Source organism: Lissotriton helveticus, chromosome 1_2 (assembly GCF_964261635.1).
Source record: "Lissotriton helveticus chromosome 1_2, aLisHel1.1, whole genome shotgun sequence".
NCBI classification, from domain to species: Eukaryota; Metazoa; Chordata; class Amphibia; order Caudata; family Salamandridae; genus Lissotriton; species Lissotriton helveticus.
In genome coordinates this window covers 303928610-303953776 of record NC_136058.1, presented here as the reverse complement: position 1 = coordinate 303953776, position 25167 = coordinate 303928610, and the positions used below count along the sequence as shown (strand labels likewise).

Sequence of the window (25167 nt, the reverse complement as noted above, 5' to 3'; positions counted from 1 at the left end):
CGAGAATAGGGCCCCCATTCTGGCCTATAAACCCTTATCAGCTTCAAGCGAGGGAACACCAACCGGGTCCAGATTTGAAGCACCCAATGTGGGTGTGATAGACTGAGGCTCGATTATCGTTGATGGTGTTAGTCGTAGACCCACCATTCCTGTTCGTTTTTACCATCTTTGCATTTTTTTGCCTTCGGGGGGGCCCCCTCCCCGCTTCCTCTTTGTGGCCGGCTCCGGAAGTAGTTCCATGGATTTAGATTTGAGCACAGACCTTGTAGTAACACGTGAAAATGCGCTGCATGCTGTACCCTCTTGCACCAACTCAACAGGCGTAGGGCTAGTTGGAGACTCCATTATGTGGAAATGTTCAGCGGTGCAGATGGAGACTGTCTAATACCTCCTGTCGAGAGGATCTGTGCCTACGACCTCACAACGTTCGGTTGGGCTTGCAGACATCAAACAACCCAGTGATGATCGTTTTAATTGCAAGGGATCTAGAGATAAGCGATGCTCAGTCAGGGCAATTTCGTGGGCTAAGACTGAACTAGCCCTAATTATAAATTGGTACAGGGTCCCAGCCACACTTCCACCCATTTGAGCGTTCTCCCCAACCCCTTTCCCTCGCGGATATTTATCATAGACTATGCACGATATCAGCAAATGGCCCGAAAAGTCAGTACCCACAGAGGGGCAACAATGAACAAGTATGGACTAACCTTGGAGAGCTGCAGGATTTAGAGGGGGGCCCGGCCTCTTCCGGTCTCTAATGGGCTCAAACTGGCCTGGCCTTGTTCGGGCTTCGCCCTGCGAAGCGGGTGCCGTGAATGGCCAAGTAGCGTCCAGCACAGGCAAGCACAGGTGCGGGCAGTTGCTGCGAAGGTCCCTGGGTCTTGCAGTCCCAACAAGAATGCAGACGTTCTCCTCCTTGGCTTAGCTGGATCAGCAGGGAATTTTTCTGGTGACTTACTGTATAGATCCACTCCAACACAGAAGCAAGGTTGGTTGTCTTTATTGGTAGTATGCAGGTACAAGTACCTCCAGCTTACTCTTCCAGCATCACAGCATCAACTACTCTTACTTCAAGGAGCAACATTCCATCCTAGGAAAAAGCCTTACATTCTACAATTGAGAAGACTCCACATATCTTACCCCCCTTACATGTAGTAACAATAAAATAAACAAGAAGAAAGAAAGAATAACATAATACAAAACATTGCTATTTAACACCTTGGCTGCGCCGCGGCACTTCCGCAAAACGGGCGGGGCCGCGTCGGCCATTGGTCGACGGCAGCATCAGCGAGGTAGTGCTGCCGTCGGCCAATGGCCGACTGCAGCATGGAAGGGTTTAATAACGCAGGAAGACCTAAAAGTTACAGAAGTAACATTAATCACATATGATTAAAATTACAGAACTAACACTATTCATGTATGACCGGCTAAGGAGCAAGGCATTTAGAAACATTCCCAGTACTCCAAGCAGACCCATCCATTAAAATGAGAATGTTCTTCTTCAGCGTTTTAACTTGTATAGGTTGTGTAAATTTGCTCTCACCTTTGATGACAATTCCCCCTCCCCTTACAAACACCCAATCTCCCTCCTTTATGTCGGGAATCTTGACTCCTTTTTTTTATTTTTTTATTATAATAGTTTGCAGCAGCCTTTTGCTGTTTTCACCACATCATCCTCCACCGCAGCACGATTAACCCACACCCACTCCTTGAGAGAGACGAATGGAGATACTCCAGCCACTGAATGTGGCGTCACTCTATATGACGATTTCTTAAGTTCCTCAGACCACGATAACCCATTAGAAATTGAAAGCTGAATGTTTTCCATTATCAAGCGGTTAATTCTTTCAACCAAACCATTAGCCTGAGGCCTGAACATGGGGACCCTCACGATTAACTCCCAATTTACAGAGAAATTCTTTCATTCTTTTGGAGACTAGTTAAACTTCATTTTCCGACACAAGTGTCTTAGGTATTCCTTCATTCATGAATACTCTCTCCATGAACCCGATTACTTTTCCAGTTGCAACCCCCAAATATCGAAAATGCTTAATGCCCCAACAGCATGTCAGAGCCTCTTTCTCGATCACAGAATATGACACTTCTGCTACTTGGAGCCTTTTGGATGCGAATCCAATAATCCTTTCCACTCCATCATATATTTGGGTCAAAATACCCCAATCCCCATGGCACTAGCGTCAGTGGTGCTCAACGTTCTAGCATTAACATTGAACTGTCCGAGAGTGGGTGCTTGGAGGATACAACTTTTCACACTTTTGAACGCCCTAGCACAGATGTTGTCCCATTCAAATGCAACACCATTCTTCATTAGTAACCTTAACGGTTCCACTATCTCTGTAAATCCATTCAAGCATTTAGAACAGTATTCTGCCAGTCCTAGGAAGGATTTAGCTGTTCCTTATTAAGAGGAGTAAGAGCATAATTAATATCAGAAACGATACTCTTTTTTTGGTTTAATCCCTGCCTCGGTATCTCATGCCTAAATAGGTCACACAATTTTTACAATTCCTAAATAGGTCACACCATTTTTACAATTCCTAAATAGGTCACACAATTCTTACAATTCTTATAAACCTAAATAGGTCACACAATTCTTCTTCAATTGACATTTTTCTTTTTTTATAGCCCACCCATGACTCTCTATACGCTCCAAGACCTCATTCATTACTTTGTTATGATGTTTACTATCCGTTCCTACAATCAGCACATCATCCTGGAAACACAGAACATTTTTCATTCTGGCCAAAATCTGCTGCATAACCCTTTGAAACGCCGCTGAGGCAAATGCAAAACCAAATAACATTCTGCGGTAACGAAATGCACCCAGCGGTGTTACAAACGAGGTAAGGTGTCTTGATTCATCACTAAGATCAATTTGGTGATAGGCTGCAGACATATCAATCACACTGAAGATCACTCCTCCACCCATGGCAGTCAGCATTTCAGAAATGCTAGGCAGAGGTTGTCTACCCATATATTCCTATTCAAATGAGTAAGTCAACATACAAACAAATTTTGTGTCCATCCTAGGGCGAGACCACAATGGGTGCCAACCATTCTGAGGCCTCAATAGGTTCAATAATCCCTTGCTGCAATAATTAGTTTAGTTCATCTTGAAGACGACCTCTCATTAAGTGGGGCACATTCCTTACCTTATGAACAACAGGCAGTGCATTCTTCTTCATGATAATTTTATGAGAAAAATTCAAAAGTTTTCCCAATCAGAGAAAATGTTGGCAAACTTCACCATCACACTTGCTTCCTAATCATCAATATTATGAACAGCAGTGGATTTAACTGGTTCACTAGCATTCGGGTTCAGCATAATCCCCAGGTCCTTTTGATGACGCCAGTCTAATAAGTTTGAGCCTAGTTTTGTTAGATAGACTTTCTATCCTGCAAAGCTTATTACAATCCATTTATGTTATGTTATGTTATGTTAAGGGCCTATTTTTTGAGCGCACGGCTGCCCAAGGGGGCGTCCCGGCGCTTTTGCAAAGAGGCCTGAGATCTACAGACACATAGAGGAGCAGCACAGTTGTCAAAAGAATTACGCAGAAAAGAGGAGAGTCTTCAACTCTTTCCTAAACGCCAGGAGGTTCGTAGCTTTGCGTAGGCCTAAAATGTCAATGGTTTTACCACCATATCCTACAGCTTTAATGTCAGGCATGTCCCAAGACTCCATATTACTCATGTCACTGCATACCTTAAAATACATCTCTTTAGATAGCATTGAGTGCAAACTTCCAGAATCAACTAGCATTCTCACGTTGTTCATATCCAATCTCATGGTGAAGTGAGGTTTTTCTAATTTATCAGTGGTTTCTTTAATGACTAACTTTTTGCGCACTCTCTTGTTATTCGTACATCTCACAATCTGATCACGTATGAGTGAATCTCCTAATCCTTCAAAACGACAAGTTTAAAAAAAGTCCCCTAAGTGCGGCAACATAAGTTGCGAGATCTTCATCTGGTTTTTGTGCACGACAAAAAAATGTATACCTTTCTAGCGCAACATTAACCTTGGTGACGAACATCAACATGTGCATGCTCATGTCATGAACATTACTTGGTTGTCCATCCCCCATTCATAGACAAATTTCCGGAAGATTCTCATACAGGCAACGCCCCTCAACACCCAAATGGTGGAGCAAGATATCTTGCTTGCGTACAGGACCACATTTATCTGCACCGGTGCGAATATATAAGTTTAAAAAAACGCATTTTCCACTCCTTCCAAGGAATAATGGAAGGCTCACCAGGAGTAGGGAGAAGGGAAGGAGGAGCAGCCAACCCTTGATCAGCCATAAGTAGCAATATATGATGAAAAACAACCAGGAATAAAAACGTTCTATCTGCAACAAGAATAACTGTTGGTAAAGATTCCCAAAAAAAAAAAAAAATGTTTAGGAAAGTAAGAAATTAAAATAATAAATTAATGTTAGAACCTTGAAACTTGTTGTTTCGCTGGAGGTGTTTGGAAATTAATCTGTTGCTTGGAAGGATGAAAATCCGATGTCTGAGATGAGCAAATCGTTTGTCGAAAGTTAAATCACTCGTTGGAGGTTTTACCAACCTCCTAAAATGGCCGCTGTGCGTGTCATGTGTTGATTTCTAGGGGAAGGTGGGGACTTTATTTGCAGAAAACTATCCCAACTTCCTAAAATGGCCGCTACATTGTTGTATTACGTGTGTCCTGTGTCTTGCATGTCAGCTGAGAATGTTAAGTGCGATTTGGAAGATGCCGGTAGTGAGCAGGTCTTCGTGTGCCGGGCACCGGCAAGCGAGTTCCCGCATGCCTGGCACCCGCAAGCGAGTTCCCGCGTACCTCTTCCCTACGGTACTGTACTTTTTCTTTTTTGTTTAGACTTTCACTTGGCACAACACAATGCAGCAATTTACTATGTAAATGAAAGCAACAGCAAAATACCATGCAGAAAGCGCAACAGCACTCCATGATTGTCACAGAAGCCAAGAGTATAGTATAGAACGGTAACTAAGGAAGTGTAAAGCAGCGCAAGTTAGAAGTCGTTGATGGTAACGCTGTGCCATGACAGATTTCAATGAGAGTAAATAGTCAAATACTATGCAGAAAGCGCAACAGAACTCCGTGACTGTCATAGAAGCTTAAAGTACAGAACAACACGGCAATGAAGGAAGTGTAGGGAAATCAGTCAGAAGTTGCTGAAGTAGCAAACTTAATAGTAGAACAGCATGGAGAATGTAGAAACGCTGGATTCTTGTAGAATACAAAGTACATACCAGGAACTTGGTATCTTGATAATTCATCCAGGGGTGGAGGTACTTGATGTCTGCCCCCTGCGCAGACTGGTTCACTCGTCGCCATTGTAAAGATCCACTCCAACACAGAAGCAAAGTTGGTTGTCTTTATTGGTAGTTGTGCAGGTACAGGTACCTCCAGCTTACTCTTCCAGCTATACAGCATCAACTACTCTTTCCTCAAAGAGCAACATTCCATCCTAGCAACAAGCCTTACATTCTACCATTGAGAAGAATCCACACTTACCATCTGATGGGGACTCTGAATCTCGGAGCAGGTGAACTGAGCAAGCATCAGCAGATGTCTTCATCCTTGGGTGGCTCAAGACATCCTCGCCATGTCTGGAGCATTTCCCTATTGCTGAGAACGTGCACTGTCAAGATTACTGCAGGCAGGAGTTTCTAACAAAAAGGCAATTAGAAGACACATTCAACCTGCTAAGGACCACAGGCCTGCTGTACATATTCATACCGTTCTCTCCTTCCTCGTGTTCTGAAAGAAAGTCGAGATTGACTGGGGCCAAGTCATCTTGAAAGCTGTGGGTTGACCCAGGAGTGTGTGGACACATATCTCTTTTGTCTGAGAATCTGACCTTCAATCCATGTACCCCTTCGCAAAAACATCCCTTCGCAGTAATGAGGAAGGGTCCTACACCGGAATTGCCACATTCCACAACTCCAGGCATGGAGATTGAACATCCACAGCCAAAGATTTGATTTGCCATCTGTAATGGTAGCTGTGATCATCGCAGCCAAATGTCTCTTGATAAAATCCATTTATTTGACGAACCTGGAGAAGTTTGTGGCATGGTGTTGAGATAACTATCTTGAACCCTTGCTGGTTATCAGATGTTATTGTTTAATTTGTCTATCCCTGCCAGGCTTGCATTGGCACAGTTAAGCATGCATGTTCACTTTTTTATGTTTTTGCCAGACCAGCCTTCCTTTTCATGTGTTTTTTGAAAAGCTTGATGCATAGGCTTCCCCAAAAAACCTTCATCATGCCTCGATGGATAACTTCATTTGGTCCTTGCATTTCTCATATGCATGCTGTTTGAGGCCATACACAGCTATCCTTAGTGGCTCCTGGCAATCAAGAGAGTTTTTAGGTTTTGCCTAGACAGCACATGCCCTGTCTCAGTGGGACCTGTTTACATACAGTGGGCTTGCAGCCTGCGCATAGCTTATGTATTATCTTCAGGGTTGCTCTCCTTCTTTCATCCCAGTTCGTCACAGTGTGTGGGTGCCATGGCCTCTTCTTGTATTTGACCCTCCCCTGGAGGATGGGGCAAGTACTTTTGTCCATCCACTGCCCCTGTTTATGGAGCTGCTTTTTGCTTTTTTGCTCAAGTATTCCATATGAGTGCTTGTGTTTAGTCCATCACTCATATCCTCGTCCATTCTATTCCCTCCAACCCGTCTCTATTTCGTGTTGCCTCATTTCCTTTCCACCCCCCTACCCTGAACTCTGCCATTGACTTCTATCCCATTGCATTGTTCGCTACGACACTGCATTCTACTCTGTGCTACTATACTCTATTGCATTTCGTGCCACTGCACTCTACTGTACTCTATTCTGCATCACTCCGCTCTGCCACTCTACTCTGCATCACTCTATGCCTCTGCACCTTATGCCACTGCCCTCTGTACCGCTGCACTGTTCTCTGCATCACTGCACACTGCTTACGTCTTCGCCACTGCACTCTACGACACTCTAATCCACTCTGCACCACTCTATGCCTTTGTATCCTGCGCCACTGCACTCTTCTCTACTGCACTCTATTCTGCATCACTCCACTCTGCCACTCTACTCTGCATCACTCTATGCCTTATACCTCTGCACCTTATGCCACTGCCCTCTGTACCGCTGAACTGTTCTCTGCATCACTGCACACTGCTTACGTCTTCGCCACTGCACTCTACGACACTCTAATCCACTCTGCACCACTCTATGCCTTTGTATCCTGCGCCACTGCACTCTTCTCTACTGCACTCTATTCTGCATCACTCCACTCTGCCACTCTACTCTGCATCACTCTATGCCTTATACCTCTGCACCTTATGCCACTGCCCTCTGTACCGCTGAACTGTTCTCTGCATCACTGCCCACTGCTTACTACTTCGCCACTGCACTCTACTCTGCACCACTCTACTGTCACTGCACATTACTCTGCACCATTGCACTCTACGCCATTCTGTATGCAGCTCTACTCTGCACCACTCTACACCACTGCACTCTACGCCACTCTACACCACTGCACTCTATGCCACTCTACACCTCTGCACTGCACATCCTGTCACTCCATTTAGTGGCACTCTACATTGCTCTACTCTTTTCCTAAACTCTATCCCACTGCAATTATGCTGCTCTGCCCAACTGGACTATATGCCACCCTACGCCACTGCACTCTACGCTACTTCACACTACGCCACTCAAAGCCATGCCAGGCCACTCTGCACTGCTGTGCAACATGGCTAAAAGACATTGGCAAAGCCATTAGTTCTCTCTTAGGTGAAACCTATTGGCTTTGCCAATGCCTGTTCTTACTGCTCTCACTTCTATGCGCCATCTAAGTGCTTTACAGGCACGGTTAGTACAACTTCCATGCACCTTCTTCTTTCCTGTCAAATTGGTGCTGAGGATCTGGGTCACCTTTCGCCCTAAAGTGGCATTATTTTTTGTATTACTCTCCTCCTCACACACCCCTTGAAAGAAGGGCGGCTTAATCGGCATACTCTCAAGTGGGCTTTAAACTTCTACACTAAGTACATGAATTAATGTTGTAGTGATGATCAGCTCATCATGGAGTTTGGCAGCTTCCAGAAACCTTAGGCAGCACAGAAAAAGACCCTTTTGAGATGGACAATCCCATGCTTGAAAAATGTGATATTATCTAGCCAAAAAAGGAGCCTCCCGAAGGCCTATGGGCCCATTCCACCCAGGCTAAGGCACCACATCCACATTAGCAAGGAGCTCTCCCTCTTGGATATCTGTATAGTTGGCGTCTCTGCACACGTTCACCAAGCATACTTCCTTGGCACTCTGATCTGCATAGAGGGCAATTTTGTGCCTCGGTCCTGCAGAAAGTTTATTTTGACTCCACTCCTCAGACCTTCCATTTTTGCGGGAAGCAGTGCCTGGTTATCTCTTCTAATGAGAAGTAACCTGTGGTTAGAAGGAATTATTTGACGTATCAATCAAAACATGCTACTTACCTTTGATAGCTCATTTTGGTCACCGCCTCCCTGTTCTGTAGAGTGGTCATCTGCACATTCTGAAAAGTTCCCAAGTTATTTTAGAACACATTGTCACCTGCAGTTTGTCAATTAATTGTCGCATAGACCTCACTGCAAGCACAACACTGTTTCACCCCTACACTTCACCACGGTGTACCGTGCGACCCATCTGAGTTATATTTTTATTAGGATGTCATTGTGAACGGGCAGTTGTTGTGCAAGTGATATCTGACTTTATGATTACACTAACCTTATTCACAAATGTATCACTTGATGAGTTATGTCACAGGTGACTAATTCAGAGCAAAGTGCAAATAGTGTGCATGACGCATAAGGCCTTACATCAAAATGCACCCAGCTACCTCGCACAACAGCTGTCGATCCCTGGGGCCGTAAGATCCTCAAGGAGTGCGGAAAATCTACTACTGAAACCTCAAAGGTTCAACAAGAAATAAACATACAAACGATCCTTCTCGGAGATGGCGCCCAGGATATGGAATACTCTTCCCCCAGAAACCAGACTGAATCCCTCTACCGCATCTTTTAAAAAGGAAGTAAAAGTGATTCTCATGACAAAATGTACCTGACCCTAGACTAAATAAGTCCTGAGATCAACTATACCCATACCAGTAATCCTTATGATGATATGGGTCCATCGAAACATCCTGGTCACCCTATTGAACTGTCTTGATTCAATCGTATGTTCCTGTTATTTTACCTTTTGGCACGAGATATTATGTATAAATGATGTACCTGCATTTTTTTTGTCTTTAGTTTTAGCATTGCTTAATGTAAAGCGTTCTGTTATCTGCAAGAATCTTATGTATAGCTGATTTACCTGCATTTATTTAGTTGTAGAATTAGCATTGCTTAATGTAAAGCGCTCTGATATCCGCAAGGATCTTGTTTGCGCTCTATAAAGCCTTTTAAATAAAATAAATAGAATAAATAAATGTAATTTTATATTAGTGTACATACCTTTTATAATGGACAGCTATAAGCATGTTCATTTTGCTTCCATAAACTAATAACTAAATGAAAATGTTTGTATAACGGATATCTAGGCATTATAAAAGCTGTTTGTCTCACTGCATGTGGGAATATGTACCAAGTGCTGCTACCACCGTTTTTTTAAGTTCCTGGTTTTACTTGGATCTGCAATTAAGTCTGTGTCTTTTTGAATTAACAATATTTTTTCATTTCAGTACATCAATGGTGGAAACCTGGAGCAACTATTGGATAGTGATCAGCATTTGCCATGGGCAGTTCGGGTGAACCTGGCCTATGACATCGCTCTGGGACTCACCTACCTGCACTCCAAAGGCATCTTCCATCGAGACCTGACGTCCAAGGTACCATTGAGAAGAGGGATGGCTCTCTGGTGTATGTTGGTATAGCTAAGTGGGCTCCCTGGTTTCTTTTGGGTCTTTGGCTGGCTGTGTGGGCTTCGTTTGACCGTTTTACCTTGGGTTGGCTATATGGGCTTCCGCAAGTCTTAGAGCTTCTTGTGCCTTTGTTTATTGTGATGGCCCTGTGGTCTTCACAACGTTTTTATTTAAATCTCAGGCTGACTAAGTGAGCTATAAATAAACCTTAGTTATTTTATTTGTGCAGGCGTTTTTTTCCACTCCCAGGAGTTTTGTGGAAACTGTGATGGCTTTTTTTGTGGATTGTCTACAAGATTGGGCACATTGATTCTTTATTTTTAAGGCTGGCTGTTAGTGCACTGTACTAACAGCCACGATTTCTTTGTGGGAGCTTAATTTAGTCTGTGTTTTAGACTAACTTTGTGGCCTCAATCAATTCAATTTGATTGTATGAATCCCACAGATTAAAATAAAACAACTTTTCATGATCATAAATATGTACGAGAAATATGGTCAAAATATTCTTAATATAAATTCATACATATGCAATAGAAATATTGTTAAAATATTCTAAACACAGGATCCTAACACTTTATGCATGGTCTAAAAATGTTGTTACTTTTATTATGGAACTATTATCTGATAATAAGTGGTATCTGGCATGCTCCGCTGTAGATCTTATTTTTACATCATTAAAAATCAGTTGCAAGTAGATTTTTCTTAAATATGAAAGTTTCGGGTAAACACATGATGTATGCATAAGAGTTCCCATTTTATATGCGCAGAGTTGACAAGCAGACTTTCCTTGGAACACTTGATTCTATGAACCTGGGAATATAGAGCAGTCTAAATCTTCGAAATTTCAGTGTAATCTGACCAGAGATAGGTTTCAGAAACTACATCCATATGTTTGTTTCTTTAACATATCCAGGTCGTTCTCCCTCTGCCTCTAAAATAAGGTTCTTTTAACGTATATTTACGAGTCACTTGATTTAACTTTGCCAGTGTCTCCAAGTCAGGTAAATTATGCAGTTTAAAAACCTTGTATGAAGTTTTTTTTTATTCTGAGTAAATTAAGGATTTTAAGGTTATCAACTCTGCCCCGGCACAGTCACATAGATCGGTCAGACAAACCCCGTTATGGAGTGGTTTTAACGATTTTAGGTTCGACTCTAACCTTGTGACACAGTGATGGGTAAGTGTACGAGATGTAAAAGATTTCGTACCATCTGCATGTATGTTTTGTTAAGATTAAGTATAGCCTTACAATTTAAAACAGGCAAGGTGTAAAATAAGAAAGGAATATGTTTCATTCTTAAAACTATCAGCAATGATTCAATTGCTCTACCTCCAAATAGTGTGGAAAATCTTATCATGGATTTAGTGATAATAGTAGAAATAAGCTTTCCGGTCGACAGATGGTTCACCCATGATAACATACTGTCAATCGTAACTCCAAGGTACTCCTATTGATTGACAGGTTCAATTGTGACACCTCCTAAAGTCCAGGATGCAGTCCTGAGTTTCTTTCCAAACACCATGATCTTAGTTTTTGGTACATTGGGAATTAATGTTTTCCAAATTAGTTATTTAAAAGGTTTACTTGATATTGTAGCCCTTTTGGAGATTGTGACAGGATCACCAAATTGTTTGCATAGGCCCAATGTGTCACCCCTTGCTTTTCCAACTTTGGTGGCACTCTGGATTAAGAAACTCTGATAAGTTGGCAATATATGAAGAAAATAGTAAAGTGATCAGGCAGGATACACCCTTGTTTCAAATTGTTTTCTGTGCAGAATTTAGATGAGAGAATGTTACCGTAGAGAGCCTTACTTGTAACCAAGTATCTGTGTGCAGTCAACCAGGAAGTATAGCAATGATGGGTCAATCCTAGAGTTTCTGACCTTTGACCACAGTCTTTGGCAATTCACCTTATCAAAAGCTGTGGAGTAGAGTCCCTCTAGCGGACGTATTTTTTTTTTAGCAGAAGTGTTTGTTACAATATTATCGACAGTGTAACAGCTCGGACAGAATCCCATTTAGGTCAGCGGTATTAAATGTTGTTTACATGCCCAATGTACAAGAGTGTTTAGCAAAAAGTTTCCTCTCAAAATGTTCTATTGGGCGTTAACGTGTTGGGTCTTGTTTGAGGCCCCTTTTATATATCTTCCCTAACAATTTTTACTGGTTGCAGGGATGTTAGGGGTGTCTTGTCTCCCCAAACCAGGCGCAACAATATGGAGTGAAGCTGCAAGAAAAAGGCTTTGGTGAGGGGAATAGGAATATTATTAAAATAATAAAAAAAATCGAGGCAGAACCACCATCTTAATAATAGCCATGGACCGAGGCAGACGCAGCCACTTCGTGACCTGTGACTCCAGCGAGCTGATACCTCTGCCATAATTGAGGCAAATCATAGAAGCAGTGTCAAGATGTATAATGACCCCAAGATATCGAACCGAGTCGTCACACCATTCCAATGGGAACTCGCACTGCCAGGGCTTGGTGTTAGCTGTTAGGGGAAAATTACTGATTTATGCCAATTAATGTGGAGCCCGGAGAACACACCAATCTGAAAGAGACACGTTAGTGATAGATTCCTTACCTTAGAATAGCCCCAGGCGTCAGACTGGATCCGGAAATTTTTCGCGTAGCTGTACCCTTGCGCGTCGGTAGGCGTCGTCTGCGGCTTCGCGTCCGTCGTCGTTGTCGTGGGTGCCGTGATGACGTTGTCGGAGTACTTGGACGCCGCCTCCGCGTGCTGACGGCAGTTCTTCATTTTTCCGCGCCAGCAGCGCAGATCCGGAAAAAGTGGTACCTTAGTCACTTTTTGACTAAACTTTTTTGATCTTTTGATCATCCTTTTTCGAAGTCTTCAACTCCGAACGGTGCCGGTAGGGATGCCAGGTTTCAAGCCCTGTGAGGATTGCGACCGACTGATGTCGGTCACCGACCCTCACCGTCGGTGTCTCCACTGCCTCGGCGTCGATCACGACGACAAGACCTGCTCCGACTGTCGGGCCCTGACTTCGAAGGCTAGGCGGGAGCGGTCCCCGTAAGCGGCCCCGCGCCGAGAACGGTCCCGGTCCGGACGGAGGTCGAGGGACCGGTCGCGGGAGAGGAGCCATCGGAGCTCCGGGAGTCGACATCACTCCTCCGGGTCGAAGTCGTCAGGTAAGCACAAGAAGTCGAAGAGACGTCATCGCTCTTCCGACTCCCCCCGACGCTCGCACGACGCGGCCGGGGGTTCTGGTGACACCGCCCACGCGGCTCCGTCTGAGTCGCAGGCACCGCGTCCGGCCTCATACCCTCCGGTCCCTGGGCCGAACGCGGCGCCGGAGGAGATCAAGAGGTTCCTCATGGCCATGAGGTCCCTCTCTCCTCCGACTGGCTCCGCGGCGCCTTCGGGCCCAGCGGACCCGTCTGGGGGGCCTAGCGGGTCGGGGGCTTCGGTCGGGCGCCGTCGGGTGCTTCGGCTCCGACGCCACCGCCGCCTTCGGGCCCCAAGCCGCAGGGCCCCGCTGGATCCGGTTCCGGATCCGGGTCGCCACCGGTGGACTTAACGACCTCCCCGGCGCCGACCCCTCAGGTGTCACCCCCGGCGCCGTCCTCGGGCGGCGCCGTCCCCGATGCCTCCCTCAACCCGGTTCTGGCACATGAGCGGCGCCGCTGGGCGCCGCTTCAGACGCCGTTAGGAGAGTTTACTTTTCATGAACCGGCCCCATCATTTACTTACCCTGAGTACCAGGAGATGGGTGATGAGGAGTATTGGGAGGGGTCTGAGGACCCTCTGACACGTGAATGTCAGTCCCAGGAGGACTGGACAGGTGAGCTTGGGGAGGCCAGTGGTTTGGACACTTCGCCGGACACTGGCTTTGTCTCACCTCCTACCGTGGCTACGGAGGAGGGGGCAACCTACAATGTGGTGTTGATGAGGGCGGCCAAGGCCCTGGGCCTTGAGCTCCCCGTCGCGGCCGTGAGGACTAACCTCCTCACTGAGGTCCTTAAGCCGCAGTCATGCGCAGCCGAGCCTCTGCTGCCGTTTAACGAGGCCTTGACCAACGTTCTTTTGGGCACTTGGTCCAAGCCTGCTACAGGTTCGCCTGTAGATACGAACGCCACCGCCCGGCCCCGGGCGACCCTTTTTTCCTGTCCACCCACCCCACCCCTGAGAGCCTGGTGATCCAGGCCTCAAATTCCCAGACCGCATTCCCGTCGGCTCCGCCTGACAGGGAATCCAAGAGGTACGAGCAATACGGCAAGAAGGTATTCTCCTCCCTGAGTCTGGGACTGCGGTCTTCCAACACCGCGTGCCTCCTGGGCCGTTACACCTACTCTCTGTGGGACACGGTCGCGGACGTGCTGCCAGAATGCCCGTTGGAGGTACGGGCTAAACTCGGCCAAGCCCTTGTGGAAGGCCGAGATGCGGCACGTTATTCGATCCGGTGTGGACTGGATACCACCGACTCTCTGGGCAGAGCGATGGCAACGACGGTGGCGATTCGTCGCCACGCCTGGTTGAGGTCCGCCAACTTCTCGGCTGATGTCCAGAATACACTCATGGACATGCCGTTTGATGGCCGTCGCCTTTTTGGCGACAAGGCAGACCATGCGCTTGAGCGCTTTAAGTACTCCAGGGCTACGGCCAAGTCCTTGGGCCTCTCTGCCCCGCGCCAGCAATCGGCTGCCTTTCACTCCTTTCGTGGTCACGGAAGGGGTGTACCCACACGTGCTGCCAGCCACGTTCCGCAGGGTAATACCCAACGCGGTGGCGGCCGTGGAAACCGCCGTGGTGGCGGTCGGGGACAACGGCGAGGTCAGTCCACACCTTCCCCCGCAGCATTCGCCTCAAAACCCTCCTAGTCCGTGCTTTCAGGCCCATGTGACGCCAGTGGGGGGCAGGGTTCGCCATCACCTCCTCCACTGGCGCACTGTCACGTCGGACAGGTGGGTGCTGCAAATCGTCCGAAGGGGCTACTCCCTCCCCTTCGATGCGACACCTCCAGCCATGCCACCGCAGTACCACCGAGTATCGGGGGATCATTTGCGGCTTCTGCAGGAGGAAGTTACAGCCCTCTTGGCCAAGGGGGCCATCGAGCGTGTTCCTGGGCCAGAAGTAGGGTGTGGTTGCTACTCCCACTACTTTCTGGTACCCAAGAAGGGCAAAGGGGGCCTACGCCCTATCTTGGACCTAAGGTACGTCAACGGCTTCCTCCGGAAGGAGAAGTTCAAAATGCTGACACTGGCTCAGGTCTTAGCTGCCCTGGACCCAGGAGACTGGATGGTAGCGTTGGACTTGCAGGACGCTTATTTCCACATCCCCGTCCTGCCGGCCCACCGGCGCTACCTGCGGTTCACAGTTGGCCACGAGCACTTTCAGTATACCGTGCTTCCCTTCGGCCTTACCAGCGCCCCACGGGTGTTCACAAAGGTGATGGCGGTGGTCGCAGCTCATCTGTGCAGGTTAGGGGTTTCAGTCTTCCCCTACCTCGACGACTGGTTGTTGAAGGCGGGCTCGCCCCAAACAGTCGTCAGCCACCTCCAGACAATGGCAGACCTCCTGCACCAGCTGGGTTTCTCCCTCAATGTGCCGAAGTCACACCTGTGCCCCTCTCAGAAGCTCCTCTTAATCGGAGCGGTTCTGGACTCAGCGCGGTTTCGGGTTTATCCTTCCGAACAGCGGGTCCGGGATATTCAGGCTCTGATTCCACTCTTTCAGCCTTTATCCCGGGTCTCGGTCAGGTTGACGCTGCGGCTTCTGGGGCTGATGGCCTCCTGCATCCTACTGGTGCATCACACCAGGTGGCGGATGCGGGCTCTGCAGTGGGACCTGAAGTTTCAGTGGGCCCAGCATCAGGGCAACCTGTCCGACCACGTCCTGATCTCGGAGGGCACTGCGAGACAACTGCAGTGGTGGCTCACGGACCGCGATTGGGTCAGCAGCAGATCCCTCTCCCTTCCCCAACCGGAGCACGTAGTTGTGACGGATGCGTCCCTCCAGGGCTGGGGGAGGCCACATGGGAGAGCGGAGATCAGAGGCCTGTGGTCTCCGGCGGAGGCCCGGCTCCACATCAACCTTTTGGAGTTGCAGGCGATTCGTCTAGCACTGAAAGCATTCCTCCCCTCTGTCTGGGGGAGTGTAGTGCAGGTGTTCACGGACAACACCACCGCCATGTGGTACTGCAACAAACAGGGCGGGGTGGGGTCGTGGACCCTTTGCCAGGAGGCTCTGCTCCTCTGGCAGTGGCTGGAACGCCAGGGCGTGACCCTGGTGGCTCAACACCTGGCAGGTTCTCTGAACGCCAGGGCGGACGAGCTCAGCCGTCGGTGCATGATGGATCACGAATGGCGTCTGAACTCGGACGTGGCGCAAGGCCTCTTTCAGCAATGGGGAGAGCCTTGGTTAGATCTATTCGCCACCGAAGAGAACGCGCAATGTCATCAATTCTGCGCGTTGGAATTTCCAAGGCGGCACTCGCTCGGAGACGCTTTTTGTCACGAGTGGAGTTGCGGTCTACTGTACGCCTTTCCGCCTATACCACTTCTGCCCAGAGTGCTGAAGAAGATCAAGCGCGACCGGGCACAAGTCATCCTTGTGGCTCCGGACTGGGCACGAAGGTACTGGTAACCAGAGCTACTCAGTATGTCAGTCGATCCCCCGGTTCGTCTGTCTCTTCAGAAGGACCTTCTGTCGCAGCAGCAGGGGACTGTCCTCCACCCGAAACTGTCCAGTCTCCACCTCCATGCTTGGAGATTGAGCGGCGACAGTTGAGGCCATTTGACTTGCCTCCTGAAGTCTGTAACGTCATTCTGGCAGCCAGGCGTCCCTCCACAAAGTCTGTATACGCCTGCAGGTGGAACAGATTTGTGGCATGGTGCACAGCAAAGGCTGTGGATCCTCTAGCTGCCCCTCTCTCTGAGGTTCTTCTCTTCCTTCTTTCTCTTGCCCAGCAGGGCTCTGCTCTGGGCACTATGAAGGGCTACCTTTCGGCCCTTTCAGCCTTTCTAAGGTTGCCTGATCAACCTTCTTTGTTCAAGTCCCCTATCGTAAATCGTTTTCTTAAGGGCATCACACACACGTTCCCTCCTGTTCCGTTTGTGATGCCTCAGTGGGACTTGAACCTTGTTCTTACGTTTCTGATGTGCGCTCCCTTTGAGCCACTTCACAACTGTCCTTTCCGCCTTCTTACTTTGAAGACTGCTTTCCTGGTTGCCATCACCTCTGCCAGGAGAGTGAGTGAGCTCCAGGCCCTCTCTTGTACCCCTCCTTTCTTTTCTGTCCATCCGGACAAGGTTGTGTTGCGTACTAAGCCATCTTTCCTGCCCAAGGTTGTCACAGCCTTCCACATCGGGCAGTCTATCACCTTGATAACCTTCTTCCCGCCACCGCATCCCTCTAAAGAGGAAGAGCGGCTCCACCGTCTGGACCCAAAACGTGCGCTCTCATTCTATTTAGATCGCACACGCCAGTTCCGGGTGGATGACCAACTCTTTGTTGGTTACGTGGGCGCTAAGAAGGGGAAAGCGGTGCACAAGAGGACCATCTCCCGGTGGATCATCTTGTGTATCCAGGCATGTTACTCCTTGGCTAAAAAGGAGCCCCCTGTTGGATTGCGGACTCATTCCACCCGAGCCACGGCGACTACAACTGCCCTGGGCCGGGGAGTGCCCTTACAAGACATCTGTCAGGCAGCTACGTGGGCCTCGCTGCACACGTTTGCAAGACACTACTGCCTCGACAGCCAAGTCCGGAGGGATGGCTTCTTTGGCCGTTCTGTCCTCCAGGACTTTCTGGTGTGATTATTGGTTCGCAGACCCACCACCGGGGTTGGTATTGCTGGGGTATCTATTCTAAGGTAAGGAATCTATCACTAACGTGTCTCTTTCAGATGCACAAGTTACTACTTGTGTAACGATATATCTGTAAGAGACATTAGTTAGTGATCGATTCCTTACCGACCCACCCATCCTCCCCGTTCTGCGAACCGATATCTAGGGTTAGGGTTTTCCCCTTTCAGGGCCCTAGTTTCAATGGCACCAGTGTTGGTTTTTAACATGGGTCAGCGTTTCTGGCGCGGAAAAGCTGTGTCTAAGAACTGACGTCAGCACGCGGAGGTGGCGTCTAAGTACTACGACGACGTCATCACGTGCCCACGACGCCGACGACAGACGCGGAGCCGCAGACGACGCCTACCGACGCGCAAGGGTACTGCTATGCGAAAAATTTCCGGATCCAGTCTGACGTCTGGGGATATTCTAAGGTAAGGACTCTATCACTAACTAATGTCTCTTACAGATATATCGTTACACAAGTAGTAACTTGTGCAACCGGACGATCTCCCGAATTAAAGGGGCCAGATTGACCTGGGGCATGCGAACATAGAGAACGGTATTGTCAGCATACATTGACAACAACAAAGGACCAGTACGGAATAGAAGCCCGCGTTGTAGGTGATTTTCTTGGAATTGCCTGGCTAAAGGGTCCATGGCTAATATAAAAAGAAGAGGGGGATAAAGGACAGCTCTGTCTCGTGCCCGCGACAGAGGGAAGGGGTCAGACAATGTGCCATTAAGGCTCAGACGAGCCAAAGATTAAGTCTATAATAGAGCCACCGTAGCAACAAAACACTCCGGCATGTCCATACGACGCATGATTGAAAGGAAAAAGGGCCATTCGAATGCTTTTTCAGCGTCGAGCAAAATAGCAGCGGCAGGAGTAGAGGGCTCAATTCTGTGTAACACTGTAAACAACGTCCGTATATTGAGAGAGGTGGACCGACGGGGTACGAAGCCGGACTGTACCGGGGAAATAAAGAATTCCATTAACAATGATAGTCTGGATGTACACCACTGTTTTTCTTTTCAAAATAAAAAATATATATAAAAATAAAAAACAATGATAGTCTGATGGCTATGACCTTGGCCAGGATCTTGCAATCCAAATTCAATAGGGATAGCGGCCTATAAGAGCCACAGAGCATGGGGTCCTTACCGGGCTTAGGAAGTAGAATAATCACCGCCTCGCGAACGTAGGAGGAAGGATACCGGCATCAAGAGCCTCGGCATAAACCTCCACTAAACGTGGTACCAATATGTCCTTATAGGCCTTATAAAAGTCAACGGAGAAACCGTCGAGACCAGGAGCCGAGGATGCACGCAGGGAATCAATAGCCTCAACTACACTGTCTGGAGTAATAGGGGTGAGAAGAAAGTCTTGCATATAGCGCTCCAGGTAAACCAGAGCCACCTCCGACAAATACGATTCTTGATTACTAGGATCCCCGGAAAAGCGGGAAGTGTAAAGGGATTTATAATAGGAGAGGAATAACTCGCAAACAGCAGGGGTGATGTGTAAAGGGGAGCCGTCGGGCCCAGACATTGAGACGATGTAAGTGGGGCCTTGGGGGACCGCAATGTGTTGGCAAGGAGCCTACCCGGGCGCTCACCCTCACCATACCGGCGTGTCATGCTATGTTTGTTGAGGAAGGACAACTCCCTGTCAGCGGTGTCCCTGAACTCCATACCCAGCTCCAAATGGCGCATTCGAAGGGATTCAGTGGGGGCAGTAAGCAATGTATGATTTATAGCAGCGATATCCCTCTCATAACGGTCCAAAGTGGAGTGCAGATCGCGCAAGACACCAGCGTGCTTCGAGATGCAAACCCCTCGGATATAAGCCTTGAAGCCCTTCCATGGGAACGCCCATGTATCGACAGAACCGGTGTTCAAGTCGAAATAATCTTCAATGGCTTGCCGAACTTCTTTAAAAACGGGATCCATCAAGGCGTGGCCAGGAAACCGCCACTGCCTCTCAAAACCACCCGCTCTGGGAATGTGTAACTGCAGGACCACCGGGGAGTGATCGGATAGGGTGCGGGGAAGGGTGAGAACTATCCCAATCCAGCCAGCCACCCCACGGGAGACCAACCAGTAATCAATCCTAGTCCAGGTATTGTGGAACCCAGAGTAATGAGTGTAAGCGGGGTGTTGTGTGTGTAACTGGGATTCTACGTCCACTAAAGAGTATTGCGCACATATCTCCTTAAGGGCAGAACGGGCATGGGGTTTGGCATCAGGGGAGGCGGCTGTGCTATCTCTAGCGTGATCCATCAGGAGATTGAAGTCCCCTCCCATGATCAGAAGGCCGGTGTCGATCTGGAGAAGGCGAGCCAATAAAGAATGGAAGAAGGAGGGGGAGTCAGTGTTTGGGCCGTATACTCTCACCAGGGTGACCTTATGTCCCAGTAGCAGTCCAGTGATAATTAAAAAGTGGCCATCAGGGTCCTGATATGTGTTATAATGTGCAAACTGAATTCTCCTATGTATGAAGATAGAGACTCCGCTTGCATACCTGCTGTAATTGGAGAAAAACCTATGGGGGCCCCAGCCTGAAGCCATCGAGGCACCATCCGTGCCAGACAGGTGAGTTTCCTGCATAAAAAGAACAACCTTGTGACGGGCCTCATAGTTCAGCACTTGTCTACTCTTCCTGGTGTTATTTAGGCCCCGCATGTTCCAGGTTAACAATGAAAGCCCGGCAGGACCAGGCACATTCCCTAACTGTACCATCTGAGGTGTATCAAATTTATCAAATTAGTACATGCATGTATAACAATCCACGAAATAATCATCATCCTCTGCAATCCGGAAAAGATATAAAGAAAAAAAAAAACACCGCCCCCCACCCAACCTCTTACATCCCCAGCAGAGGCCAACCTAAACATAGCTCCCAATGCACTTAAAGGACGAAGAGCTAATCGGAATGAATGGATCCTAGGAAACAAAGTGCAACTTCAAAAAGAACAAAGAAAACCACAGTGGTGTACACCATGGGGCATGGCAACGCCACGCCGGTTGGGAAAATCAGCGATCAAATATTGAATGGTGCGGAGTAGTACATGTGAGAAGAAAAACAACCATTAATAGGACACTACAAAGGAACAGTGTAGCACAAGGGTCGTCCGCCTGTCCCGGGTTGGGTAAAGAGGTCCACACTAGACTGTGATGCTTGCGTCGGTGGAGAAGTGGGTCTCGGAACCTCATAGCCGGCCGCATGGTCTTTTTTGTAGTCCCGGAGGAACTCCTGTGCCTCAGTGGGAGTGTCAAACACCCGCTCCCTGCCATTTATGTCCATCCGCAGTCGGGCAGGATAAAGCATACCATAACGCAAGCCCAAGTTTCTCGCTGTGGTCTTGATTCCTTGGAACTTGCGCCTGGCCTCTTGCACCATGATAGTAAATTCTGGGAAGAACGATAGCCGACTCCCCTGCCATTGGATCTCTCCCAGGTCGCAAGCAGCACGCAGAGCGGTGTCGCGATCATGAAAGTTCATAAGCCTGGCGATGATGGGCCTTGGAGGTTGACCGGGCTTAGGACGGGGGCCCAGTGATCTATGAGCTCGTTCGACCACAAAGCCCTGAGTGAAGGATTCTTTGCTAAACAGATCAGAGAGCAGTTGTTCCACCAATGTGTCCATGTGGCTGTCGACTCCGGTACGCCAAGGATTCGGATGTTGTTGCGTCGACTCCTGGCTTCCAAGTCTTCGTTTTTGATGGCGACATCTTTAAGGATCTTTTCGACTCGTTCCAGCCGTTTTAAGGAGGAGGAAGCCCCGTCCTCTATATCAGAGACCCTGGATTCGACCACATCCAATCTTCGGTCATGAGCCTGGATCTTCATATTAATTCCCGCCAACTCATTGTCCAAATCGTCGAACCGGCCCTCCAGTGTTTTAAACCCCGCTCTCATCTCTGCCAGCATGGCCACAACCAAGGGTGCCGATCCATCTGCGTCCGAGGGGGCCGGGCCCTCCAATGTCTGGTCAGTCGAGGCGTCCGCCGCAGCGCCCAGTGCCTTGTCGAACTGGAGCTTGGGCTGCCGGGGCTCCTTTTTTACCATGGTCACCAAAGTTATGGGGGGAGCTCCTGTGCTCAGTGCGAGATGCAATTACTAGGTAGAGGATACCAGTGGCATATGTCAGCAAGGCCACTCTGGTTGACAGATATGTAGTTGTCCCCAGCCAGCAATAGAATGTGGACCCCAGACAGCCAAGGGAAGCGATCAGGCTGCGACCACCAGAGAGCGACAGTTCAATTCTATGGGTGGCAGGGAGGGCAGCAGGGACGCCTGAGGAGTGCAAACCGGCAGCCGCCGGTCTAATGTGGACACCGAGGCAGGGACATCCACAAAGGGCAAAGCAAAGATAGGCCCGACACAGTCCTCCAGGAGCAGGATAACCGCCACACCTGCCGCAAATGGAGATGGGCACCGGCGAACAAGGAACAGCGAGCCGGTCACCAATAGCACAGGAAGAGAGGGCAGCAGGGTCACTGCAATCTGGGGCCCAGATACGGCCTTGTCGTGCTGGATGCCCTCAGGGACACCGGGCCAAACACAGAAACGGGGGCCTAGATGCCAGGGGGAGTCCCCCAACGCAGACCCCTCACCCCTGCAGAAGGCCAGCAATCCCTGACGCCGAGGGGGGGGGAGAAGACCTCATAGCCCCAGCTGCCCCAGCAAAGTCCCAAAGAACAATCCCCCGCCAATAGCCCAATCCCTACGCAGCCCCACCCCTCGGCCCACCGACACCAAAACTCGAGGCCCCGGCGTCAGGGATCGCACTAGGCCGCGAAGGCTCGAGCCGCGTCCCAGGCCCGGGACCCGACACGGGGAGAGCGGCAGCCGGAAAGCAGGCAGAGAGAGGAGGGAGAGGACGGCCCCGGAGCGAGCCACAGGGCAGCGGTGGAAGCGGGCACCTACTAACCTCGGTGGCGACCCAGACTGACGGTGCAGGCACTGGCGTGGTCACGGACATCCGGAAGCTGGAACTCCCTCCTGGTGGGCCGGCTCAAAATATCGGTCCGGGCGGCGTGTGCAGCATGTCCCTGGGCACAGCTGGGTAGTGTCCGGTCTCAGCAAATCACCCCGACATCGGGCAACGGTGAAGAAAAGCCTGCCCGAACGGCGGAGCTTCAGCAGGAGGCATCCACCTTGGTCGCCTCCGAGACCACGCCCCCGTGTGTCCGGGGAGTATAGCCTCCAGGCATCAACCAGACCTCTGCAATGAATAAATTGTGTAAATGTGTTCTTCATTTTGTTAGGAACATATTTAACGTGAGACTTTCCATCTAAAAAAGGGTCTACAATCTGTTTAAAATCACCACCTACTATTAGATTTGCATACAGGCAGGAACTTAGCGCAACAGACATTTGTTCCCAGAATAGCACCTCATACCAGTGGAACCATAGACCTTGAGAATCGAGATAGCTGTGTTGAATAGTGGCATGTATTATTAGCCATCGACCCTCTCCGTCTCTTTCTCTACTCCCATGGTAAAGGATTTGTGAACCAGTATAACAACCCCATTTTTATGACCAAGGCTGAAGAACTGAAACTTGACCAACCCAATTTTTACGTAGTGAATTTAAATCTTTGTCAAGTAAATGCTTTTCCTGTATTAGGGCATTATTACATTTAAGACGTGCCAAGTGAGTAAGAACTCGCTGTTTCTTAATAGGATTACGCAACCCCTTAACATTCCAAGAAACTATTCTAAAAGGGTTCACTATTGCAATATACTAGCATATATTTTAAACTAAAATAACCAAAAAAGGAACAAAAATAACAAACCATCTGTATATGGATATCTCATGAAATGATTTAACATTCGTTTTCAATGAAGATCTATAATAAACAATGAGATCAAGGACAAACAAAAGAAAAGTGAAACGAGAGAGGAGGAAAAAGGAAATACACAAGTCAAATGCAAATGCTTGATGAAAGGGTTTCAATGCTTTTGCATTTGACTTGTGAGGGACATGTAGTAACGACTAGTTGAACTGCAGCTCTTTGTAGAATTATTTTGATATTGGATACTATAATATTCACTGCCCACTGCTAATATCGTCCCATAATGCTTTGCAGGGCCTTTGGTTGGGGATTGTTTTTTTGCCAATAACTGTGCTTGGGGTGGTCCTAAGAGGATGGGACCACCGCCGAAGTTCAACAAGATGTGCTTTTTGTTTATGCTCTTTGTGTTCAAGGCATCTCCTTGGTCATCCCCCAATGTTAGGGGGGGAACCCCAAAATCATGACCTCTTTCATTGCCTAATATTTTCATTGAAAAAGTTCACTTTTATGAATTGGTTATATGCTTTTTAGTATGTAAAATTGCTTTATCAAATCATCTGAGGATATTGTTGATTTAGCTGCTATGTAAATCCTGATTAGACAATAACGACTGCATAGGGGAATAAATAAATAGCAAAATTAGATAATTAGACAAATTAACTAAAAGTATCCACTATATCACAAGCACAATTAACAATAAACATGTTACCATTAATAACACCCTGATATAATAAATATTCAGTTCAAAGAGAAGAGGACAAAATTGCAAGCGCATGACAGGCTAAGAAACACCAAATAATTAGTTCAAGTCTTTCCAAGATCCATTGCTTCACCCTTGTACTGACGGATACATTTCCTCAGGTCTTCTGGACAGTCAAATGAAAAGGTTTGTTCACGAAAGGCTTACAACTCCTTCCGATGAGCGACAGTTGCACGTGCGACATCTTGGGAGATAAAGACCGTCTGACTGGACCACAACATTTGCTTTCTTTTCTTGGCTACCGATAATACCATAAGCCTGTGGTTCCCAAAGTGTGCGCCGTGATTAGAAACCAGGGGTGCCGCGGCGCAGGATGTGGGTCGTGGAAATTGCAGCCGCAATTCCTCCCCCTCCTTTGTGCTGCCAGGTCACCTGATCCTCGCACTCTGCATCTCAATGAGTGATTGATGGAGAAAGCCTCTAATTCTCACACGTGGCAGATATTGCCCCAGGGCACGCATATCCTGGTGTTTTCTTCTCGCTCCTATCTGGACTGTTTCTCTGAGCCCAGTGCAGCAGCCAGTCCTGTTTCTCTGAGCCCCTATGTCGCTGACTGTTCTGCTTCTGGGACCCTGTGGAGCAGCCTGTTCTTTTCTGGGATGCCGGTGGAGCAGCCTGTCCTTTTCTGTGAGCCCGATTGCACTGCCTGTCCTGTTTCTCTGCGCCCAGTGCAGTAGCATCCTGTCCTGTTTCTCGAAGACTGGTGCAGTAGCCTGTCCTGTTTCTCTGAGCCTGGTGGAGCATTCTGTACTGCTTCTGTGAGTCTAGGAAAGCTGTGTGTCCCGTTTCTCTGAGCCCAGTGGAGCTGCCTGTTTCTGTGATCCTATTGGCGTTGACTGTCCTGAGTCTGTGAGCCCGGTGGAGCAGTCTGT

General features: G+C 48.3%; 1 protein-coding gene across 2 annotated transcripts in view; it reads left to right on the top strand.

The window, feature by feature from the left end:
• Positions 1 to 25167, top strand: part of TESK2 (testis associated actin remodelling kinase 2) — a 599416-nt gene that overhangs the window by 351515 nt on the left and 222734 nt on the right. For both annotated transcript variants that reach the window (XM_078671787.1, XM_078671788.1), the window contains one exon: positions 9744 to 9890. In XM_078671787.1, coding sequence (XP_078527913.1) covers positions 9744 to 9890 — 147 coding nt within the window. The remainder of the gene's footprint in view (positions 1 to 9743; positions 9891 to 25167) is intronic.